The sequence below is a fragment of the Phodopus roborovskii genome, unplaced genomic scaffold (genome assembly GCF_943737965.1).
Source record: "Phodopus roborovskii unplaced genomic scaffold, PHOROB, whole genome shotgun sequence".
Lineage (NCBI taxonomy): Eukaryota > Metazoa > Chordata > Mammalia > Rodentia > Cricetidae > Phodopus > Phodopus roborovskii.
Window position 1 is genome coordinate 5,743,749 of NW_026126636.1, and position 24,563 is coordinate 5,768,311.

The window sequence follows — 24,563 nt, forward strand, 5'->3', positions numbered from 1 at the left end:
CTCTGGAGCCATAAGACCAAATAAACCCTCTCTTGCATAAGTTGCCTTGATCATGGTGTTTTATCACAGGAATAGAAAAGTAGCTAATATACTGGATGTGGTGGCTCACACCTGTAAATGTAACCCCAGCACTTCAGAAGCCGAGACAGGAGATCAGAAGTTCAAGATCGTCCTAGGGGGTTCCAGGCCAACATCTGAGACCCTGTCTCAAAAAGGGAAAGGAAGGAAGGAAGGACATCAACCCCCACACACAAATCATCAAATGTATTCTTAAAACAGGTACATTTTGCCGCATGTAACTATGCTTCGGTGACTAAAAACATAGCTACACACTGTCAGATAACAATAGTAACGAGATAGCCATGTGCTCTCTGCCGAGTGCTTTCCAAATTCATGTGACAAGCTGTGTGAGGACACCCGACTGCCTTCAGATAGAACAGCAATTAGACCCAGGGCTGGCTGGGTTCAGAGAGAGCCTCCCTTTGTTTTCCACTCTCATCAGATGGGGTGAGGGGACGCTGGGAGGTCCCTGTGCTGGGGTCCTTGGGCCATGTGCCTTCTCAGAGAGCTCACAGCAGTGGCCCAGATCCTAAAGTCTGACCTTTGATGCAGAAACAGAGCAGCTGCAGGAGAGCTAGCCAGCTTCAGGGCTGTCTGTGATCCGCAGCCCAGCAGCTGGGGATGAGCCCCCTGCTGCTGTCAGGAGCTGCTGTAGTGCAGCAGCTGTTGTGAAGATGGGAAGAATGCAGTGAGCCACTGCTGGTGATTCCCTGAGCCCTGCATGCACAGGACCTCACCAAAGGCTGCACTGTGCCCTTTGCGTGGGGACACACCACTTGAGAACTGCAGACCATCTCTTTTCGCAAGGAGAGGTCGGCCTTCCTGCTCCTCCTGCTGCTGCCCATTTTTCTCTTGTAGAGATTTTTCTTTAATAATCAAAACTTAACTGGCCAGGTATCAGAATGGCAAGTTCAAGCCCAGCCTGGGCTATATAGCAAGCCCTGTCTTAGAAAAACGAAGCCAGCGTGCGCATCTCCATGAGGAGTCTTGTGCTTGCAAATAGCAAACCCAGTGGTACCATCTGGTCAAACAGGAAGGCCGTTTCATGTGTCCCACAAGTGCAGAGGTGGGTGAGCTCAGACTGGACATAATCAGCAGCTCCACATGTGTGTCACAGATACCAGCTCTCAATCTTGGTTTCCTCCTCATGTCCCTAGGTCCTAGAATGGCTTCCAGTGACATTTCCTGTCTACAAGCATTGAGAGAGAACACACTGAAAAGATGCTGCCCCCTTGAGTTACAAATCCAATCAGGCTCCAATGCTTGAGCTTCAGTTCTGTGTCCCAGCCAGTTGCCCAGTCAGATCAGAGAATAACAGCTCACCCTGTTGCCGTTGACCAATTAGAGTCCCCCTTCCTGGAGCTGGGAAGTAGGGATTGAGCTGGCAACTCAGTGCCCACCACAGGGTTGAGAGGCCTCAACCAGGGCTCATGCACTCACAGGTCGAATCAGGCCCAACAGATTGGTGGCTTTGAGAACAAAGCCGCGTGGTTTTCCTTTGAGGAAGTGCTGTGTCCTGCTCCTCCTGCATGCCTCCTTCACCTCACTTCCCCACAGGAGGAAGAGCAGTACCACACGGCTCGTCTGCTGCTCGGAAAAAACGACTACCTCCTCCTGTCACTGGGGGGGGGGGGGGGGGGAGTTGCTTCCTTTTTTCTCTGTCCCTCCAGCCACTACTACCTCTTTTCAAACTGTCTGTGGCATGACCGTGGCTGTAGGTCTATCCATCCCTGAGGAATATCTTGCAGTTCCGGTAAGGAGTCCACTTCCAGCTGGGTGTGGTGGCGCACGCCTTTAGTCTCGGCACTCAGCAGGCGAAGGGGGTGGATCTCTATGATTGAGGCCAGCCTGGTCTACAAAGTAGGGGCAGTCTGGGCTATGTCGAGAGATCCTGTCTACAAACAAACAAGCATCCGCTCCCAGAACCGGCCTTGGATGTGTCCTTTCTGGTTTTCACCCCGCAGCTTGTGTTTGAGAGCTCGCCGTGTTGTTGTGCAGCAGCAGCAGCAGTGATGGCCCAAAGCCACCTGCTGTTCCCTGCCACTTCTTACGTTCCTAGTGCCCTAGCATGAGGTACTAAGCTGTAACACTCCACACCACAGCAAAAAATGCTTCAGGGGGTGTCCACCTGCCTGTGTCCCTGTGAATCTGTGAGGCTCAATTCAGGGCCACTGCCTGCCTTGGGCCATGGACATGAGGATGGCGGGTGTTCATTCTTCCCAAGCCCGTGAGACTGCTCCAGCCCACACTCCTCACTTTAATATCTCTATCTCCTCGGACGCCACGGCTGCTGAGTACACGGGTCTAGTGCGTGCGTGTGCACACATGCACAGTGGGGTGTGTTCATTCTTTGCCTGCTTACGCTCTCCTTGTCAACACAGTCATCCGTCACTCCATTGGAGCCTAGAAGACACCTGTGTGTGACGCAGAGGGCAGAGCTGGAGAAGGGACCTTAGCTCTTTGCAGGAGGAGCCTAGAAGACCATGTGTGAATCACAGACATTGAGTTTGGCTTTGCTGGGGTTCAGATTGTGATGATGCTCTGGTTCTTCCCTCTCGAAGAAGCTATTTATTTAACTTTGATTTTTAAAGGGGCCCAGAGCTGAAAGACTTGAGCTTTTAGGAGAGATTTTGGATTTCTTAGACAGATTGGCTATTTTAAAGAAACTGGAATCTTAATGTGTTCGATTTGTAAAGGCTGTGGGGTTTTAAAAATTATTCATGATCTTAATGTGAGCTCTTGGGGGATGAATAAGAAAGAAAGGGTAGTGGCTTAATAGTATGTCAGATTGACAAGGGGTCAGCTGTACTGGCTGGCTTTGTGTGTCAACTTGACCCAGGCTACTGTCATTAAGGAGACAGAGGCTCAGTTAAGGAAATTCGGCTACAAGACCCAGCTGTAAGGCATTTTCTCAATTAGTGATCAGTGGGGGAGGGCCCCACCGATGGTGGGTGACGCTGTCCCTGGGCTTGTGCCTGGTTCTATAGTAAAGCAGGCTGAGCAAGCCATGAGGAGAAAGCCAGTAAGCACTGCCCCTCCATGCAGCTCCTGCCTCCAGGTTCCTGCCCCACTTGAGTTCCTGTCCTGACTTCCTTCAGTGATGAACAGCGATGCAGAAGTGTATGCCAAGTAAACCCTTTCCTCCCCAACTTGCTTTTTAGTCATGATATTTTGTCTCAGCCATAAAACCCTAACCAAAACAACTTGTTACCAGAAGTGGGGTATGTGTGCTTGTGTGTGTGTGTGTGTGTGTGTGTGTGTGTGTGTGTGTGTGTGTGTGTATGTGCGCGCGCGCACGTACATGAACAAAGCTCCTGTGCCTGGGGAGGGATGTTGACAAGGAGAGGACTCAGCAAAGAAGCAGGAGGAATGGAAAGTTTCTCTAGAGCCAGTGCTGGTGACCCTGAGTCCAGGCACCAAGAGATTAATGTTAATTCCCAAAGGTATTAATGTGAGGAGTGTGGCCCGGGGCTGGCAGGTGAACGAAAGAGGAAGAACTGGAATGCTTTGGGGAGCCAGTGAGTCTTTGCTCTGCATCAGGAAGTAAACGTTGCCTTCCACTCAGATCTGGCTCCAGGGTGTCCTCAAGCCATATGCGATGCCAACTTCAGTTACGGTGCAAGGCCAGGAAACCATAGCCATTGAGCACATTCTTAGTCAGTGGGCAGGATTTGAACCCAGCTCTGCCTCTTACAGCAGCGTGGCCTTATGCAAGTTTCTTTCATTCTGTGCCTCAGTTTCTCGTGTGTGAAATGGGGGAATAGCAATATCTCCTTGAAGGATTATACTGATCAAACGAGCCCGCATATGAGCAGTGCTTAGAGCAGGGCCTGGTGGGCAGTGGGCCTCGTGGTACACAGCTGGGATTGTCTTAAATGCCCTTGGTGGTGAGGGTCACACAAGTAAGTGTGACCTGTTCCGTGGCCCTGTTCTTATCTCCTGATGTGTCTACTGGATGCACGGCAGAAACCCCAGGTAGACAGGTAGCTCAGTGAGCCAGTCGGCAGCTGTCCCTGGGCGGGTGAGTCTAGTGGATTGTCTAGACAGAGATGAGTGGCGGGACTAACACCCGAGCTCCCAGTGGCAGGTCCTTGTCACGCCAGCACAGGGAAAAAGAGTTTGACGCCAGCCGGGATTATGAATAGTGAAACCCCGTCTTTGAAACAAGCACAAGGCTGGGCAGGGTGGTGCACAGCTTTCATCCCAGTGCTCGGGAGGAGGGGTAGGCGAATCTGTGGATTCAAGGCTAGCCTGGTCTACATAGTGAGTTTCAGGCCAGCCAAGACTATATAATGAGACAGGGTGGGATGGGGTTGGGAGGGCCAGAACAGAATTGAGTTACAGAATTGGTAAGCGTTTGTGGTCGGAGGTGGGTTTTGAAGATGGGACATGCTAGGTCCTTTCTCGGCTGTGTGTATATGTGTCTGTCTGTCTCCTGTCTCCTGTCTCCTTCCACCTGGCCTGAGGCCCCATCTCTGCAACACTGCCAGCTCTCACCATCTGCTAGCCAGGCCCGTGGGCCTGAAAAGAAACTAACCCTTCCAGAGCCTTCTCTAGTGTGGCTGCAGGTGTAGGGTTGGCCATCCTGTCATGGCCATCCTATCATCCCTTGTGGTCTGTCCGCCCCCCCAGCTGATGTGGGGAGGAGAGCACCTTTGAAGGTGGGAGGAGGTCCCTTCCTCTGTCCCCGATGACCTGTGGTAGGTTGCTTTGAGACAGCCTCTGCAGGCACAGCCCCGCTCTCCTGGCCCCTCCCGCCTCAGAAGCGCTTTCTCCAAAGGGTGCAGAGGTTTCGCACAGCCCCAGCCCGTGGTGGGTGGGTGGGGGTTGCTAAGGGAGAGAAAGAGTTACAGGCTAAGGGGACAGTCCATGTGTTTCCACATGTGCACACCTCACACACAGGTACATATGCAGACACAAAACAAATCCTCGGGTCTCCAAAGGCAGATCTAATGGCTGAGGGGGTAGAGATGGTTCCGCAGTTAAGAGGCTCTTACTGGCTGAGGTCCACAAGACCCGCCCAGATTTGGTTCCAAGCACCCATGTCAGACTGCTCACAACTACCTGGGACTTCAGTTCCACAGCATTTGAAATCTCTTATACCCATAAAGCCATGCAGGCACATACAAGTACATAGGCGCACACACACATAAATAAAAATAAATACATTTTTTTTTACAAGGTCACCTGTCTAAGGAGACCCTGCCCCTAGCAGAGGGACTATTGGCCACCATGGAAGGGAGAGTAGTGGACGGCTCAGTCCCATATGCACTCAGACCACGCTAACTAGCCTAAGTGAGCATTTCATTTTTGTTGTTGTTGAGACAGGGTTTCTCTGTGTAGCCTTGGCTGTGCTAGAACTCATTCTAATCCAGGCTCGCCTCAAACTCATAGAGATCCACCTGCCTCTGCCTCCTGAGTACTGGGGTTAAAGGTGTGCGCCACCACCCAGCTGAGTGGATTGTTTTTTAAAAATAGGGATGAGGACTGTTTGAGGGTATCGGGAGAGTGATGCCATCAATAACCATTATATATGCATGCGTGAAGTTGTATGTGTATAATCTTAGGATAGAACCACTCAGAAAAAAAATTACCTACCTAAGACAAGTATATTTGACCTTGTTTAGAGGCAGAAATGTGGTTCAGTGGGCTGCATGCTTCTGTAGCTTGTAGCCCATGCTGTCCTCAAACTAAACAGCAGCAATGACCTTGACCTCCTGATCCAGCTGCTTCCAGCTTCCAAGTGCTGCGATTACAGTCTTCGACATCACACCCAGCTCTAAATTTTATTTAATGACTTGGAGGAAAAGAATAAAAACCAGAACGAAGCCACCCACATTGGTGGCAGAAGCTTTCCCAAGTGCCTCGAGCTGGAGTATTACCCATGTGCAGCAGCAGGGCAGGGGCCGACGATGGGGAGCTTCAGGGTCTCTGAGGATTCTGAAGATGTACTTGTACACTATTGCCACCCACCCTCCCAAACTACTGTCAGCCTTCTAGATCTTTCCACTGTGTTGATCTAGGTTGAAAGGAAGGAAACAAATGGTCGCAAAATATTTAACTTTTTTTTAATATACTATGATTTTTTATTTTTTTATTTTATTTATTTATTTATTTTTTTTGTGGGCACTGGCGTTTTGCCTGTGTATCTTTGTGAAGGTGTCAGAAGCCCTGGAACTGACTAAAGACAGGTGTGAGCTGCCGCGTGGGTGCTGGGAATTGAACCTGGGACCTCTGGAAGAGCAGCCGGTGCTCTTAACTGCTGAGCCATCTCTCCAGCCCCATGACTTTTTTTAATACAGAAGATAATATGCCATTCTTTTGAACTCCGTGTTCTTACAGTTGGTTTTTTTGGTTTTTGTTTGTTTGTTTGTTTGTTTTTGTTTTTACTTCTTTCTCTGATCAAAGTAACCAACCCCCTTGAATTTTCTGAATGAGGGGAGACCAGATCAGGGGCAGTGCTGGGACTGCAAACCAGCGGTGGACGTGCAGCTTCGTTCGATGCTGCTTTGGGGGTTGGAGCAGCACACGTTGCTGTGCCGGTGGAAGCCAGAGCTCAAACTCAGGTCCGTTGCTCCCACATTTTTTGTGAGGCACGGCTCTTCACTGAACCCGGAACCCAGCTAAAATTTAGGCTAGCCTGGTTGACCTGCAAACTCCTGGGATCTGCATGTCTCTCTGGTGTTTCCTGTGCTGCCGGCTACACCCAGTTTTTCTGTGAATCTGGGAATTCAAACTCGCACCCTTACACTTGCTCAGCCAGTATTTTTTCAGCCACCAAGCCATCTGTTCAGCCTTTCCCTGCTCCCATGGGGAGGGAGGACTTGCTGCCCTCACTCAGCACCATCCTGGGAGCCAGAGGTAGAGCATGAGTGAGTGGCCAGTGTCTTGAAGGCCTTTGGATGTCTGACATCCCCCCTGCCATCTTGTAAGTTCAGCCTTACCGTTGCATAAGTAAGCACTTCTGCCTGAGCGGAATGCCCAGTGGGGCCGGAAAGGTGGCTTTCCAGTTAAAAGCACTTGGACCCAGGTTTAGTTCTCAGAGCCCTGATGGCAGTTTGCAGCTGTTACAAACTTCAGTTCCAGAGGATATAAATACATCTACACACACACACACACACACACACACACACACACACACACACACACAGTGCCTGTGGTGTGCCATTTACTGTGCAGGGTGCCTCCTGGGAACCTTCTGGCTAGGTACACTAGCAGGCTGACACGTGACACTGTTCTCCGTGGTACTTAGTGGGGCTGCAATCTGATCCCCTGCGGGCTGATACCAGAGCCTGAGCATTTCCGCCAAAGTCGCCAGAGATTGGGTGCTGGCATTTGTTAGGCCTGTATTCACGGACATTGGTTATGATGGCTATGGGTTTGATTTGACGTGGCAAGGTTTGAGTTCAGGGCTGGCTTGCCGCTTTGAGACCCAGAGCTCTACTCTGTGAAGTGGGGGGGGATAATAACCCCCTCCATAGGCTCAGCAGGGTATAACGGCAGTTTCATTGGTGAGAAGCAAAAAAGTAGGAAAAAGGAGAGATGGGTGGGATTTGCGGTGGGATTTGCTGTGGGAAGGCTCTCTTGCAGCTACTGGGGGCGGGGCTTCTCCCACTTGTGCCGGCTGGGGCAGTCAGGTGGGGCTGTCTGCTGAGGGGCCTCGGGGCTGAACTTGGAGTCAGCCAAACCCAGATGTGGGTCCCCACTCTCCCTCCCCCATTCTGTGGTTCATCTGGGATATTCTCCCTATCTTGAGTGCGTTTTGCCTAAGCGTTCACTCGGTGGTTAGTAGAGGCCCGAACCCCTGGGTTGGTGTCCTGGGCTCTGACAAGGTTATGGCAGTCAGGGATCAGGGAGCACTTCGGATAAACCACTGTGGCAGGAGAGCGCTGCCAAGGAGACAAGGCTCAACTGAAGGTGTGTCCACGCCCTCTCTCTCCCCCTCTGCCCTCAGATGGCTTTCTGACCACGCTCCTGGGGTCCCCACCATACCCCCAGTATCCTCCCAGAGCACAGCTGCCTCAGGTGAAGATCCTCCAGCCCAGCCCTCTCCCCCCCCCCACCCCCGCATCACCCCCCAGGAACAGGATGGGGCTTGAACAGCTGTTCCTTTACAAGGATTCCCTGGCTGTGTTTAATCAAGATTGTCAAATATTGATTTAATCTCCAGGCCCAACAGATGTGATCTTAGCAGGTTTCTGTGGCAATTAGCTGGAATTAGCTTGCAAGTCAGGCTCCATGCTGACAGGACGCCGTCTTCTACCCAGGAGCCTAGCTTCCGGCCACAGGAGGAAGGCTTACAGGGGGACCTGGAAGTGTTTTCTCTGTGGGCTCAGCCTGACTATAGCCCACCTGAACCATCCGTCTACTGTCGCCCTTTTGATGGTAGTGGGGACGCTGGGCAGCACTGAGAGGTGGCGGCAGTTGGCTTGCTGGTGAGACACCCACAGGCAGCCTCAGCAGAGGCCGCGTCCGTCCGCCAGCATGTAGTCACCCCAGGCAGGCTCTTCCTTTGAGGCCTGGCTCCCTCCCCCTTCCTAGGACGTAGCTGTTGCTCCTGGGTGGGCCATCCGTAAACTCATGGCCAGGAAGCATCTCTTTCCAATTGTGCGTTTCAGAGTCACATTTGGAGAGCGTGGGACTGTTTCCAGATTGGAGCAAGATGTCCAAGCCACATGTGCTTTGGGGGAGGTGTGACACCTTCCCTCACCCATCCGGTCCCACGGGTACTGCAGGGGCCACCTCCCCGCCCCACGCCCTGGGCTCCTGGGAAAGGGGGCCTGCTGCCCCTATAATTAATTCAGAAGGACCTCTTACAAGGCCGGGTTTGCTTAGCTTGGTATATTGGTGCGTCGCCGTGCATCGAGTGTGCTGAGCCTTGGCAGAGCAGATGTAGGTAGGGCCTTGCTCAGACTGGTCCTGTCATCTTCTCCATCTAGAGATGGGAAATGGAGGCAGAGAAAGGCTCCTCTGTGTGCCCAAGAGCTAGCTAGTTGGTGACAGTCAGCTTGGAACCTGGGTGGTCCTCACTTCAGTCCTCGATGCCACCGCTGCTGTGCAGGGGAACCCTCCAAGAGCTAGTGACACAAACTCAAGGCGTTGACTCATTTGCTGTATTTTCTTTTCCTCTGTCTCCATGGTCACACGAGCCTCTAACCTATATAAATTCAACTGTACAAGAGAGCAAAATAAAACAACAGAGATGTGGCAGTGTCCGCCTTTGACTGAGCTCCGCCCCTGCCTGACGGCATCTCAGCAGATCAGCAGGGGCCTTAGGACTCTGCTGAGGGGCCTGAGCAAGGCTGAGACCGGGACTGCCCAACTGTGGGAGGAAGGAGCCCCAGAGTTTGTTGTTTTATAAGAGGGGCTGATGTGTAGCTCAGGCTGGCTTCGAACTCTTGGTCAACCCAGTGGGTGCTGAGATAAGGCATCCACCACAGGCAGCACATCAGCTTTAAGGCAAGGGTTGCATCAGCCCCTCCCTCCCAGGCCTGCTCTGTGGATTGAACAGGTCTGGGTGTAAAGCCCTCGCCATGCGCTTAGCATGCTGTAAGCACGTGTTCGGGCTGCGCGGGCTCTCGTCCCCGGTTTCGGGCTCACGGACATCTCCGCTGCTCTGTCTCACTTTTGCTACAGGTGTTTTGCCCTTCCTGGGCAGAGGCATCCAGATTCACTCACCCCTCCTCTGCTCAGGCACATTAGGCCGTTGCCTCTTCCATATCAACAGCATTGTGAACGCCCAGGCGCCTGCCTTGACATGCCATAGTATAAAAATAAAATAGAACGCTCACCAAGAATTTCAATATATGGTTAGCATTCACTATCCTCTCTCCCCCAAGGGAAAAGGAACATGCCTTATTAAACACCCTTAAAAGCAGGGCAGGTTACTAGGGCCAGGTGGAGTGTAATAGCTCTAGGTACACACTGCCCTTTTCAGTTAAATACAGGAATCTTTGGCACTGAGTACAGAGCAGGTTTTAATGGTCAAGGCCTGGATTGCTGCTGTGGGCTAATGGACTGTCTTTGCATAGACTCTTCCTAATGAGATCTGGGTACTGAACCTCGCACCCTGGAATTGCTCAAACTTTCACTGAGTCAGGGGCGGCCAGGAAGAAACCCATCGCCTCACAGCACACTTGTCTTTTATTTAGAACAGACTGTCATGGTTTGAACCCTAACCGTGCTACCTGCCAAGCTGGGTGACCTGGTCACATCCCTGTCCTTGCCCCATTTTTGAAATGGGCATGGTGGATGTCCCCACTGTGTGAGGTCGTACAGCAGGAAAGGATAGGACACAGCTAATATCATGGCCCTTATTTCTGTAACCAGGACTAAAGCCACCATCCCAGGCCCCCTAGTTAGGAAATAGTTATGTCTTCATTGCCACCATTGGATGGCATCTGGTGACTCGCCGCCCGGGGGCCCTGCTGACTGCCTTTGGCATCCTCTTTGCTGACCCGGGGGCTCACCTGCTTCCCCCCCCCATGCATACTCCTTCCGCTACCTTCTTGGCATGTGATCCCAGGGTCCACAGAAGCCGGACTTGGTCATCTCATTCAGACACAAAGTTGGTGAGGAATTTACAGAAACAAAGGAAGGCCAGAGGAGCAAGAGCGTGTGAGGACCAGGGAGGCACCAGCGATAGGGGGCTGGGGTCCCTGCTACTGAGTGACACTCTGCAGGCCCAGGAGTACGGTGAGCCCCCACGGTTCCTGGATGTACCACCTCCCCTCCCCCAAGCTCTGCTCACGCTGCCCTGTTTCCATAAGCGGGGAAGCTTTCTGGAAGGATGGACGTGCAAGTGGAGTCCACAATGCTTGGGACCAGGATGGATGGATGGACAGACAGACGGGTCTCATGTAACCAAGGACATCTTTGAACTTCAGATCCTTTGTCTCTGCCTCTCAAGGGCTAGGATTAAAATGTGTGTCACTATGCCCGCATGGTGCTTACAATGCTTCAGGGTTTCAGGTTTGGGATGTTCAGCCTGGAAAGGCAGTGGTGATGGGAAAGCGGGTTTCCGCACTTCACAGAGTGAGGCCCTGGTCCCTCATGGGACACCACCACGGAGCCTAGCCATCTCCTTTTGGGGCATACTCTGTGCTTCTCTCATAATTGGCTTTCCTATTGGGAAGACCTAGGTAGCATGGGACTAAGCCCCAGAGGCTGTGGGTGCCACTCAGCTCACAACAGCACAGAGAGATCCAGCTGCATGCAGGGAGGGCATCTGTGCAGAGCCCCGGGCCTGTAGAACATCTGTGTGTGTCTATAGAACTGGAAGCCAAATTCCAGCAGGAGAACCCATCTGTCAGGAGGCACACACTACAGCAAGTCAGGGTTCCAACGGAGCCACCAGCTGTCCCACCCAGTCCCAGTGTGACCTCAGAGGAAAACATCTCTGTCGTGCAGAGCCTGGGCCATACAACCTGCCTCTGAGCACAGCTCTGCACAGGCCATCCCGGGAAGCCTCCCCGTGTTCCAGAGCTAACGGCTTAATGGTGGAGTCAGTCCATAAATGGGTATGAACAAGACCATTTCCACCTTGTGACACCCAGCAGTCACCAGAGGCTGCACCCCGGCCTCTCTACCCATGTTCAGCCGTCCCCTGACTTTGTAGACAGTCATTGTAGTTTCTCAGTAATGCTCCTGTCTCCGTTAGGGTCAATCACTATTGCTGTGATGAAACACCATGATCAAATTTTCTTTGGGAGGAAAGGGTTGATTTCACTCACAAGCCCATAGAACAAGTTCATTATCAAAAGCAGTAAGGGCAGGATCCTGGAGGCAGGAGCTGATGCAGAGGCCATGGAGGGGTACTGGCTTCTCCTCGTGGGTTACTCAGAGACCAAGGGACAGAAAAGTTACAGGTCACTGGAACCCAGGTGCTCGGCCCGCCCCCCCGCACTGTGCTGCCCTGAGTAAAGTCAGTCCTGCCAGCAGGAAGACAAGGCAGCCAGCAGCTTCAGCCACAGATGGTGAACTCTGTCTCCCCCTTCTTCTCCAGCGGGGTTTCATTCAAGGTAGAGACAGAGAAGTGACTCTGGGGAGTGTTAGAAATGGGAGTTCCTTCCCTGCGGGCGGGCCTGTCAGAGTGACACCATCAGCACCAAACAGTGCCAGAGCATCTCTCCGGGGCAGGAGTGAGGGTAAGGGACACAGCTGTGAGCTGACAACCTGGCGGTGGAGGCAGTCTGCAAACAGATACCACACAAAAGAGATTGAGTTGGCGGCAGCAAGAAAAATGGGAAGAAAGCAGGCTGGGTGACCGACATGGCAGGTAGATTAGTCTGGAAGCAGCCCGGAAAGGTGAGGAAAGCCACACGGGAGGGGGGGGGGTTGCAGTAGTCAGGGGTCAGACCTGGTGGCTTGTGGTCAGGAGAAGGAGTTTGGGTTTCCTTCAGAAGCAATATGGAGTCCTGGGGGAGCGGTGCTCGTGGAGGTGGCACTAAGGTTGGACATGAGTGTCTACAGTCACTACAGCTACTGGAAACACTCCTTCTGCAGCTTCTGTCCTGAATCTTCTGGGGCTCCGGTCTTCTCTGTCATTTTCCCTCTCTTCCTGGCAGGGGACGGATCAAGTAGGCTGTAGAGCAACTCCATCAGATCACAGGAAATGCAGGGAAAGGGAACACCTTAAACAGAACCACAGGGACCCTGAGGGTGGCCACCACACTGGACAGGGCTCTGGGCCTTCCTCAAGCGTTGCAATAGGACAAAGGAAGGTGGCTCTGATGGAGTGGGTGAGACAGGAAGAGCATCCTCCAGAGCAGAGTGGGGATCTTGTTTGGCTCCTCTTTTGAGCCGACCAACTCAACAAAAGGTCCTTTGAGATAACAGAGACCAGGACCTGAGGCAGATAGTGCCACTGGGCAATAAAGAATTCCTGTGAGCTCTGGTGGGTATGAAATGAGGTCACGGTGGGTCTTCCTTCCTCCCTCCCTCTCTTTCTCCCTCCCTCCCTTCCTCCCTCCCTTCCTCCCTCACTTCCTTCCTCCCTCCTTCCTCCCTCTCTTCCTTCCTCCCTCCCTTCCTCCCTCTCTTCCTTCCTCCCTTCCTTCCTCCCTCTCTTCCTTCCTCTCTCCCTCCCTCCCTCCCTCTCTTCCTCCCTCCCTTCCTCCCTTTCTTCCTTCCTCCCTCGCTTCCTTCCTCCCTCCCTTCCTCCCTCGCTTCCTTCTTCCCTTTCTTCCTTCCTCCCTCTCTTCCTCCCTCGCTCCCTCCCTCCCCTCCCTTCCTCTCTCTCAAGATGCTATCTGCCAGAGATATGAACTGCGAGGCATTTATGGATGAGATGACCTAGTGGCTGGTGGTATGTCTCAGTGGTGGAGCACTTGCCTGACACATGGGGATTGATGCTCTCTCCAGGAATGCAGGAAGTAAAAACAAAATATTTTTAAAACCAAAGAAGGACCAGCAAGATGCCTCAGTGAGTAAAGGCACCTGCTGGCAAGTCTGATGCCTGAGTTCAGTTCCCAGGACCTACGAGCGGAAAGATAACCGACTGTCACCGAGCTCAGTCCCTAGGACCCACATGGTGGAAGGAGAATCCATCCCGTCCTCCCCCCAGACCACTGTAGCCTACACACGCTCTCTAGCATTCAAGAGCAAACACGCACAATGAATGTTTTTAATACAGCAATGGGGGGGGGGGGTCTGGGGATGAAGCTCAGTGCTGGAGTGCTTGCCTGGCATGCATAGGCCCTGGGCTCACTCCCCAGGGCCACAAAAGCATAATGGCTGGATGAATGGGTGAAAGGAATGGCAAGGGGCTAATAATGGAGCTGGGGATGGGATGGCCGTCACAGTCCTCTCTCTGCTTTGTACGTGATCAAACTCTCGCTACACACAGCAGAGCCCTCCTATAACCCAGCCCTCGGGACAAGAGGCGGGAGAATCTCACCAAGTTCAAAACTACATGGCAGGGCCTTGTCTGAGGCCGGGAGGGCAGGTAGGCTCACTCCATAATAATCTTTTCCAAATGAGTCAAGCGAGGTCCTCTCCCCCAAAAAGCCATATTGCCTGCCTTTTGGGAAGAGCGAATACTGCTCACAGCTCCCTTTCTCTCCCTGTCTTTTCTTGCAGCATGGCTGGGAAGGCGCCCGCACCACCCACAGGCCATGGCCTACAGCCGTTGCCCTTTCTGCGCTACTGAGCCACTGCATCTGGACGGCCCTGGATGACACCTGCCTCCTGACGCTGCCCTTACGCCGCTGTCCACAGCGATGGTGAAGGGCTGGACTGTACAGGCTCTCAACCTTCAGGTGCACTTTCGGGGGCCAGCACCCTTTGTCCCACAGCTGGCCGGCCTGAACAATGGCTGAGGGCCAGGGAACCCCATAGAGTTGTACCACGACTTCGGGGGACAGCAGCACTCCAGTGCTCGAGGACTATGACCACCTATCGGCCTCTTCCTAATGATGCTGTGGACCTGGCAGCCAGCTGTGGGGCCAGGGGCACCGATATCCTCCCCGGGCCCCACCCTGGGGACTACACTCCCTTGGGCTTCTGGGCCCAGAATGGCAGCATGTCCCAGCCTCTTGGTGAGAGCCCAGCCATTGCCACCACCCGCCCTAGCCCCACCACCCCTGCGATGCCCAAGATGGGTGTGCGCGCCAGAGTGGCTGACTGGCCGCCCAAGCGAGAAGCCTTGAGAGAGCAGAGCAATCCCAGCCCCTCACAGGACACAGATGGTGTGAAGGCCATCAAAGTGGCCCATTCCATGAGAAACTTACAGAATGGACAGCTCCCCTCCAGCACCCCAGCTTCCTCGGGGTCCAGAGCCTTCCATCGACTCTCCAGGCGGAGGTCTAAAGATGTAGAATTCCAGGATGGGTGGCCCCGGTCCCCCGGCCGGGCCTTCCTCCCTCTGCGGCATCGAAGCAGCAGCGAGATCACCCTCAGTGAGTGTGATGTGGAGGAGCCTGGAGAGGCTCGGGGAGCCCGGCACCCAGGGGTGCTGCCCCTCTTCCGAGAGTATGGCAGCACATCCTCCATCGATGTGCAGGGTGTGCCAGAGCAGAGTTTCTTCGACATCCTCAATGAGTTCCGCAGTGAGCAGCCCGAGGCGCGGGGCTCCCAGAGCCTCAATGAGCTCCTGCGGGTGGATCCCGGCACCCTTCTCTCAGGGAGCGGCTGTGGGGCCAAGGGAGACCCCCGTAATGGCCAGCCTGCCAAAGATAGTCTTCAGACCATGCAGCCTCTCAAGGAGAAGGAGAAGGCCCGGAAGAAACCTGCGTGGGGCCTGGGCAGCGGGGACACTGTGGACTCCTCCATCTTCAGGAAGCTGAGGAGCAGTAAGCCCGAGGGAGAAGCGGGGCGGTCTCTGGGAGAGACTGAGGAGGGCCGAAGCCCCCCGGAAGCCAGCAGACCGTGGGTCTGCCAGAAGAGCTTTGCCCACTTTGACGTGCAGAGCATGCTATTTGACCTCAACGAGGCAGCTGCCAACAGGGTGTCAGTGGCCCAGAGGCGCAACACCACCACAGGGGCCTCAGCAGCTTCAGCCGCCTCAGCCCTGGTGACCCTCACGGCATCACGGGCCCAGAGCCTGGGGACCCTGGACCCAGCCTTCACCAGCACGGAGGACTTGAACTGCAAAGAGAACCTGGAGCAGGACCTGGGGGATGACAATAGCAATGACCTCCTGCTTAGCTGCCCACACTTCCGCAATGAGATCGGTGGCGAGCGAGAACGCAATGTCAGTTTCTCCCGGGCCTCCATGGGTTCCCCGGGAGGCAGCAGCGAGGCCCACATAGCGGAGCCCACCCTGAGCACCCACCGAACAAATGCTAGCATCTCAGTGCTGGAGGTGCCCAAGGAGCAGCAGAGGACGCAAAGCCGGCCCAAGCAGTACAGCATCGAGCATGTGGACCTGGGTGCTCGATACTACCAAGACTACTTTGTGGGCAAAGGTGATGGATGCGGGCGCGTGGCTGGGGCCCCAGCTTGTCCTTGAAAACACCCACTGCTTATTCATCTGACCCTGTCTCATTACTAAGGGTGCCAGGAGACAGGCATACTCGGTGCCTGAGAAGAGACAGCGAGCAACAGCCGAGCACTCAGCCCTAGTCTCAGGCCCCAGCACCACCAAAAAAGAAATGGTTCTTGTCAATTGTAACGGATGTCAGCTAGGTTCTCCACAGGGCCCAGAGTGGTCTCTGGAGCCAGTCGCAAGTTAGACCATGGGTTGGAGTGTCCTGGCAGATAGCTTGTTCGCTTAGTGACACAGTTTGCCCAGCAGATTGACCTCATGGGAGAAAAGGGGATGATTGTAGTGGATCCTGTACCCCACCCAAAATGGCACTAAGATGAATAGTGAAGGGGTAAAGTACGATTTCAGGTCCTGGCTAAAGAATGCTGATGAGGCACCTTGAGGGGACTCTAAGAATGCCTAAGAGGCGGAAGGGCTCTTTCTTGTTGGCTGTTAAAACTGGCCAAGAAGCAGGGTGTGGCAGGGCACATCTGTAATTCCAGCACTCCGAGGCCGGGGCAGCTGGGTTTGAAGTGGTCCTGGGCCTCAAAAGGGAAAGGAAGTAAAGGGGTGGAGGTAGGTAACCGTTTCCTTCCAGGTGGGAAGATTTCCAGGGTAAAGCTGGCTTACTCTACATAAGCATAGTGAAGGACAGCGCAAGATAATGTAGTAAGAGCTTGTCTACTCCCCACATTTTTTAAAGTAGCCTTTCTAAAATGTAGCTCTCTGTAGCTATGGAAGCCCCAGATTAATGTTTATTGAGCACTGGCCATGTACACTGATTTTTTGAGATGCTGGGCATCATGTACAGGTGGGAAAAAACCCAACAGCAAATTCGGTAGCCTCTTGAGGAGTAGTGCACAGTGCCGTTCTGATTAGCTTGCACCCGTTATTTTGGGTTAGCCTTGGATTCACCCAAGTGCATCTGAAAACAGAGACTGCCAGTTAAATATACAGAATGCCAGGGCGAGAACAAGAAACAGGTATCTGCTGTGTCCTTGAATATTTGCTGATAACGGCATGAAGGCTTGGAACAGGAGTCACACAGGCTGCTGGCAGGATGCCGCCAAAAAAAAAAAAAAAAAAAAAAAAAAAAAGCTAGGGTTGGGTATGGGAAAGAACTGTTTCCTGGTAGAATTCTCAGCGGCTTGTCCAGGAAAAGAGAGATATCAGAAAACTGGCTCCCTGACTCATTTATGGCTGTAACCCTCAGTATTCCTATTACCTAGGTCTGATACATAGTCAGAGGCAGGCATGACTTGGTCTGTGTCAGGGCCCTGGACAAGTCGGAGGCCCTAGGCTACTAGTGGCCAGCATTTAAGCTGTATGCCACTGAGTGTCAGCCTGGTGCCATGCTAGCCCACTTAATCCTCACAGTGCTGAGTTAAGCCCATTTGACTGCTAAGAATCCCATCATGTGACCTGGCTGGGGCCTTATATCTAATCTCAACCCAGAACTTTTGCTGGCAGGAGATTCCCTAGGCTCGGGGGCTTAACTGCTTCACAACAGCTAATGGGAGCTAAACCGGGCAAGCCCCTAACAGAGCCAGGATTAATCCCAGCGGCCCAGGGTTGACGACCCGCTGTGTGCTAACCGAAGCCTTTCATCATTGCAGTTCAGTCTCACACACCAGCTCTGAACTGCGGGTAGCCTCTGGGTCCCCGTTCCTCAGATGAGAGTACGGAGACTCGGAAAAGGCCTGTGACAAAGCCAGGCTTTGATCAAACTCTTAGGGTTTCTCCATTGGCCTTCGGTTCCTGAGTTGTGTGACTGCACCCTGCCCCTTACCCTCCTCCTCCCAGTACAGCACGAGCAGACTGCCATGGGTCATGCCCTGTCCTTCCAGATACCTGACCACGCGTCCCCACTCTCCCTTTGCAGAGCATGCCAATTACTTTGGCGTGGATGAAAAGCTGGGGCCCGTGGCGGTGAGCATCAAGCGGGAGAAGCTGGAGGATCATAAGGACCATGGACCTCAGTACCAATACAGGATCATCTTCCGGACTCGAGAGGTAGGGCCCGGCTCAGTGAGTGTCCTGCTGGGTAGATAGGAACGCAATCCATTTCCATGCCCTGGTTCTACCAGGTTCCAGGACAAGGACATCCTTGCTCTGTCTCCTGAGAGACCCAGTAATGTGATCCTGTGAGTCTGTCCATTTTGCAGAGGGGAAAACTAAGACTCAGAAATCACATGGTTTACAGCCAAGATCTGAACCTGGCAGGTGATGGCAAAGCTCAGGGTCACAAAAATCTTTTCCTAAGAGATTGACTCCAATAAACGTAAGGGGGGGGGAGGTGTGTTTGCGGGGGATGGGCCATTTCAGGACTCAGGACTTAAGGAAGTCTCCAAGCCCTGCCACTGTGCTAAGCGGCTCTCACCACTACCAAGCAACCTGCTCCGTTCTGGCCTGAGAATCCCACTGCCCTGCCCAGCCACCCCTGAATTACAGGTTACAGCAATGGGGCAAGGCACAGTGCTATGCCCCCATACCCATACAAATGACTTGTAACAGAAATGTATTTCTGGGTGGCTTAAAGTCACGAGGAAATTTAATCTCTCTAACTATAGGTCAGGGATGGAACCTGGTACAGGTACAGATTGACTGGGTCTTCCACGAGACTGCAGAACTTTTTATTTTCATTTAACTTTATTTTATGTGCTTTGGTGTGTAAGGGGTCAGAAGCCTGGAACTGGAGTTATAGACAGAGGTGCTGGGAATTGAACCCGGGCCCTCTGGAAGAGTAGCCACTGAGCCATCTCCCCAGCCCCAAGATTGCAGAACTTGACTCCATTTCTGCTCTGCTTGACTGGCTCGGCCTCCTTCTTCACAATGAGTGCCATTCTGTCTGTCACCAGCAAGCTCTCTTCAGTCCTGGGCAAAGGGACCACTGCCCAGGTCTTCTAGACAGTATTAGCTTTCCATACAGAAGGACGATCCATGTAGGCAGGACCTCTGATTGGCTCTGCGTGGATCCCACACCCACACCTTGGCCAGGCGCTGATGGGTGAGAGAGGGCGAGAGAGATAGGCAGCCAGATCTAGGACACGTTCCACCTTAGGGCTAGAGCCACCGCCCTGGTGTGAGATTGACAGCTCCTGGGAGCCACCCCAGGAGAAGAGGGAAGAGGGGAAGGAGGTCCTCAGCAGGAATGGTGGGGTGTTTTCCTTTTGTTTCGAGAGCTTGTCTCGTGTAGCCTAAGGTGGCCTCCAGCTCACCGGTGTAGCCCAAGCTGTCCTTGGGCTCCTGATCCTCCTGCCTCCACTCTCTGAGCAGTGAAGGTAGGAGGCATGCACCATCACATCAGACACAAAGGTGGTTTTAGCTTACCTCATTCCCTGCCTCTGAGTTCAGTCCCCAGCGGGACACCACCAGTTAACAAGGATGAAGTAAAAGAGCCACGTAAAGGCAGCATTTCCAGAGAGGCAGCCTCCGGCGCACACAGGCCTATGCGCTGGGGATCCCTGTGTGCCCGGCCTCCACCCTGGCACAAAAACCCAGCGGGCAACCGCTGCCAGGGAGTTTACTTTGAGTTTGGGGCCAGCCGAGCTTCTGAGCTCATCCTGGCAGGCAGATGAGGCACTGAGGACAAGTGCCCCACCCAGCAGAGGCTTTCACCCAGATGACACACGGCTTTCTGGCAGCCGAGGAGAGTGGGCCCCAAAATCACATGCCAGACTGCAGGCGGTCCTCGACCTGTGTCGTAGCCAGCCTTTCCTTCTGCTCACCTTTCTGGCCAGTTGAGCACCAAGGCAGAATATGAGGTGACAGTTCCCCCAGCTTCAGAGTACTTTGGGACACGTGGTCACCTAACTCCTGGTGAAATGTCAAGTCGCGAGCGTCCTCGTGAGAGATGCATATTCTTGCAGCGGCAATGACCGAAAACAGGCTTAGCACTGCAGTGCCAGCCAGGCCCATGCTCTGCCTTCACCCGGGCTAGCTCACACCAGTCCGTAGCCTTGCCAGCTGTCTGATGGCAGCGTTGCTATCCTCATTAATGGCAAAGCAGCCGCAGAGCAATTAGGACCCTCCACTGAGAAGCAGGGCCTGTCTCTCGGTCCGTCCTCCTCTGGTCCACCCTACTCAGCTGCCTCAGGACGTCACCTGACACAGTTTAGACTCCCGTCCCCGACAATGGACCTGTTCACGACATAAGAACTCAGCTGACTTACACATGCATGTGGTGCCCACAGAGGTCAGAGAAGGCATTGAAGCCCCGGGGACTGGGGTTATAGACGGTTGTGAGCCACCATGTAGATTCTAGGAGCTGAACCTAGGGCCTCTGCAGATGCGCCCCTCCCTCCTCCCTCCCTCCCTCCTTCCTTCCTTCCCTCCCTCTCTCCTTCCCTTTTTATTTATTTATCTTTCCTGGACACCACGTAGTTCTGCTTGTCCCGGAACTCTCTGTATAGGACACTCCAGTGCTTTTTCAGCAGTCGGGGTACGGCTTTCTGTTTGGTTCCTGTTTGGTCGTTGGAAACGGCTCCATGCCACCCTCACAGCCACAGATCTGAGATGCCCTCATGCCACCAAGACTTGCTGAATGCCGTCGCTTCACAGCCCCAGACTGGACTTTGGGGGTGTCATAGTGACTAAGGCGGTAAAATAGCTTGAAGACTGCTGTGTTGGGGGGTGGCGGTGCTGCACAAGGCACTCTCAGAACCGGTGCCAGGGTTCGTAGTGATTAGTTGTGAGGGACAGCAGGGAAGCGGGTGGCTCTGGTGAGTTAGATCTTCAGACAGGATGGCCAGTGGAGACCTCGGGGAGTCGGAGCTGGGCTGGTCCCCACAGCTCTAATTGCAGTACTGAGGGGACTGAAGCGGACGATGTCGTCAGTTCAAGTCCAGCCTGAGCTTCAGCGTGAATTCTACCCTAAGTCTCACACACTCCGTGCAAGCCTTTGTCTGCCCTCACCTACTGAGCACATGCCGAGCTGCCCTGGGAGCACCTCAGGCCTGACCTCCCATCGTCTGGAGTTGGAGGAGGAGCAGTAGACTGCAAGCCTTGCCTCACCCCTTCCGAGGGCCCTTTCCATCATGGAGGCAGGGTAGAGAGACGCACCACCCAAATTTTGTGCCAGCAGCCTGGAAACCGTTCACCTCAGTGTTTTAGGTCTCAACTGTTTCTCTCAACTCTTGCCACAGAGGTCCCATTGTCGCCTCATTCCACAGTGTTCCCTACGAGGGAGGACATTGGAGCCAGACAGAGAATTACTTTTCCAAAGTCACCCATTGGCAGATCCAAGATACCTGCTCCTGTCTGCCCTCACCCCCCAGTGCCTTCTGGGCTGTCTGTCCAGTGCCATTCTTCACTGGCCCTGTGACTTGGACAAGGGACTGTCCCTCGTGTCTTGGGTTCTTCCTCAGGAGAGCAGGCTTGGAGCTTTGGCCTGACTCCTAGAGAGGTAGGGACAGGCTCTTGCAGAGACTGGGGAGTAGCTGCACAGGCTTCAGGGCAGGAGGAGCTCTGAGTGCCAGATCCTGCCATGACTGACGACAACCTGTCATAACGGCCACTCTTCCCCGAGGGCGGAGGCCATGCTGGGGAACTAGACAGCCAGGGCTCCATCCTCCTGCACACACTCGCCTCTGGCCCCTATACACCAGAGCATGGCGCCCAGGCTGCTTTCCCAGCCAGCAGGCTGGCCTGTCCCAGATGGCCACCCCTAGCCGCCAAGCAGACGGGCTCCAGTGGGCCCACGCCTCTCGGCAGATGGTATGTGAGCTTTGGCAGAGCCAGCTTCCCACCGAGGCAGGGGCATACTCAGGGTTGGGCTTAGGCACCACACACCTGACCGCTGGCTGCCCCTTGCCAGTGACTTCTCACATGACACCCGGGGTTTCCCCAGCCAGGCTCGGACCATCTGGTCGAGTGCTCCTTCAGCCTGGCAAGTGGGAATTTCTGACAGACCTTTGAATTTTGCTGTTTTGTTTTCACTCTGTGTCCAGTGCTGGCATGGAACTCAGTCCTGCTGCCTTAGCCTCCTGGGTGCTGGGATTGCGGGCATATGCTACAGTGCCCAGTTGGGCTCTGGCTTTGGTAAGCTTAGGAGTTTGAGTTTTTACTTTTTGCTGACTGTGGAGACTTTCAACGGTACGTACGTATGGGAAGTAGAAAGGGGAAGGTCTTACAAAATGAAGAAAACCAGGGCAGTTCTGCTAGGGGTGGGGTATATGTGTTCAGTCGGCACATCTGGTTTGTGAGTGTGCCTCCCCATATCTCTGATGCATCCCGTTGAGGAGTGGGAAGGGGACTGTCGCCTCCTCCTGAAAGCATTGTTAAGTTTTGGCTTACCTGTGGCTTTGTACATTTGACCCTTATCCGCCTGCAGCATTGACTGGCGGATGTATATCCAACTCTCGCTGTGTTCAGGTACAGCAGTAAGCTCTGTGTGTGAGCTTCCTTGCTGGAGTGTTCATCTAGCCCAGGTTGGCCCAAACTCTCAACCCTTTCCCGTTTCCAGAACAACCACACCTGCCCGAGGTAGGAGGTAGGCATTCTTATGCCCATTTTGCCAATGAAGAAATATTGAAAGTTCCAGGCCTGCCAGGACCATATAGCAAAACTCTGTATCAATTTAAAAAAAAAAAAAAACCTACATAAGTCGAATGTAGTGGGGCACACTTGTAATCCTAGTGCTTGCGAAGCGAGTGAGTTCAAGGCAGCATCAGCTACATAGCCAGTTTGAGGTTAGCCTGTGCTCCATGAAACACTTTCAAAAACTAAAAAAACGGAGGGAAGGAAGAAATGAGAAATGGGATGAGAAATTTAGCAATTTGCTCGAGGTTCCAGAGCTTGGGAGAAGGTGACTCTGAGAGTCAAACACAGGCCGACAGAGCTTCAAGTGCCCTGAAGGCTGGAGGGTTCCCACCACCCAGTACCAAGAGCACCCAATGTGCATACGGGTTGGTCATGGACCTGACTCTGGCAGACAGGTCTGTTCCTCTTTGCCTATGTGTCCTTTTTATGGCTCACTTGGCTTGTCACCCTCAGCGAAGGGATACCAGATGTCAGAGGGCTCACAGCAGATCTGACTTTGGCTGCCATGGAGAGAATGGGCTGGCAATGGGACAAGGGCAGGGAGACTTGGGGAGGGGCCGCTGTGCCTTTGGGGAGTGACAAAGGATCAAAGCCGAGAGAGGAGAGGCGTCTTCTCATGACCCGCCAGTGCCTTGCTTCTCCTCCCCGGGCCAGATGGAAGAACCGAGAGATTTTCAAGTGCACAGCAGCGAGCAGTGCCCAGGGCCAAGTGCGGCCACAAGCCACCTGTCCCCAGAGCACGGTTTTGGTCCACACTGGCTCTTGACTCCAGCAGAGAGTACCACAGGACAGTGTCAGTAGACTACAAAGATGCAGATCCTGTAGGTGCATTGAGGAAACCCACAACCCCGAGGCAACCCAGCCCGGAAAGCAAAATCCCTAACGCCATGGCTGCTCCCCGTGTTTCATGCTTGCTTTGCTCATGATAAGAGATGTGTTTGTTTGTTATTGACCTCGTCCAGACTGGGAACTCCCAACCATGAGATCACTTCATTCCTTCCGCACGCCTCTTGCCTGGGTCCTGTTTGGCAAGGGTGGGCTGCGTGCCTGGCAGCAAATCATGGCATGCTTTTGCTGCTTCGTGTATCTGTTGACTTTAGGAGAGTGTGTTTTTGCAGTTAACACCGATCATCTCGTGTTTAAAGTGCAGCTTGGAACAGTGTGTTGGAGTGCTTGGAACAGGCCCTGGGGGAGGGTTTTTTGTTTTTCTTGTGGTAGGTAAGGTGCCTTTCTGTACATTCTTGGCTGTGGCTTCCACATACTCAGCCTGGCCTAGGGTCTGGCCTAACCTGGAGGCTAGAGTCAAGCTGGTGTCAAGAGGACAAGGCTACAGGCGCTCTCAGGACTAGCGGGGTGTAAATTGGAACAACCACTTGGAAAACGACTTGGCAGTTTCAGTAAAACTGAAGATTAGCATGTCTGGGTGATTTAGCAATTTGTCTCCTAGGTATAAACCCAAAAGGAAATGTGTTCCTGGGCACCAAGAGGCGCTTCTTGGATGTTCCCAACAGTGCTGCTCAGATGTCAAATGCTTGAAGCAGCCATGCTCAGAGGCACCGGGAAGGACTAAATCCGTGGCAACCCAGACTATCCTTCAGTGCAACATGGTGGAATCCTATATGCAGAGTCCTCAGAGAAAGAAACTGAGCTGGGCACAATGGCACACCTGTCCCTTGGGAGGCTGAGACAAGGATCTCTCAAGTTCTAGGGCCAACCTAGACTATAGAATGAGGCCCTGTCTCAAAAAAAAAAAAAAAAAAAAAAAAAAAAAAAAAAAAAAAAAAAAGAGAGAGAGAGAAAGAACCCGAGCATGGTGGTACACGCCTGTAATCCCAGCACTCGAGGAGGAGACGCAGGGATCAGGGATTTGCAGCCAACCTGGGCTTCATGAGATACTGACTCAAAGGGGGAGGGGAGGAAGCTAGACAACAGAAGAATAATAAGTCAGCTGAGGCATGGCTCGGGATTTTAGCACTTGCCTAGCAGGCCATGATTCCAT

The 24,563-nt window shown here is 53.4% G+C and overlaps 1 protein-coding gene across 2 annotated transcripts in view; it reads left to right on the forward strand.

Annotated features, from left to right (window-relative positions):
- Window positions 1-14,281: 14,281 nt before the first annotated feature.
- Sipa1l3 (signal induced proliferation associated 1 like 3) overlaps window positions 14,282-24,563 on the forward strand; it is a 76,647-nt gene continuing 66,365 nt past the window's right edge. Inside the window, exons 1-2 of one of the 2 annotated variants that reach the window (XM_051207372.1) lie at window positions 14,282-15,965; window positions 17,907-18,037. In XM_051207372.1, coding sequence (XP_051063329.1) covers window positions 14,447-15,965; window positions 17,907-18,037 — 1,650 coding nt within the window. In that variant the 5' untranslated portion in view covers window positions 14,282-14,446. The remainder of the gene's footprint in view (window positions 15,966-17,906; window positions 18,038-24,563) is intronic. The other variant, XM_051207373.1, reaches the window with a different exon arrangement.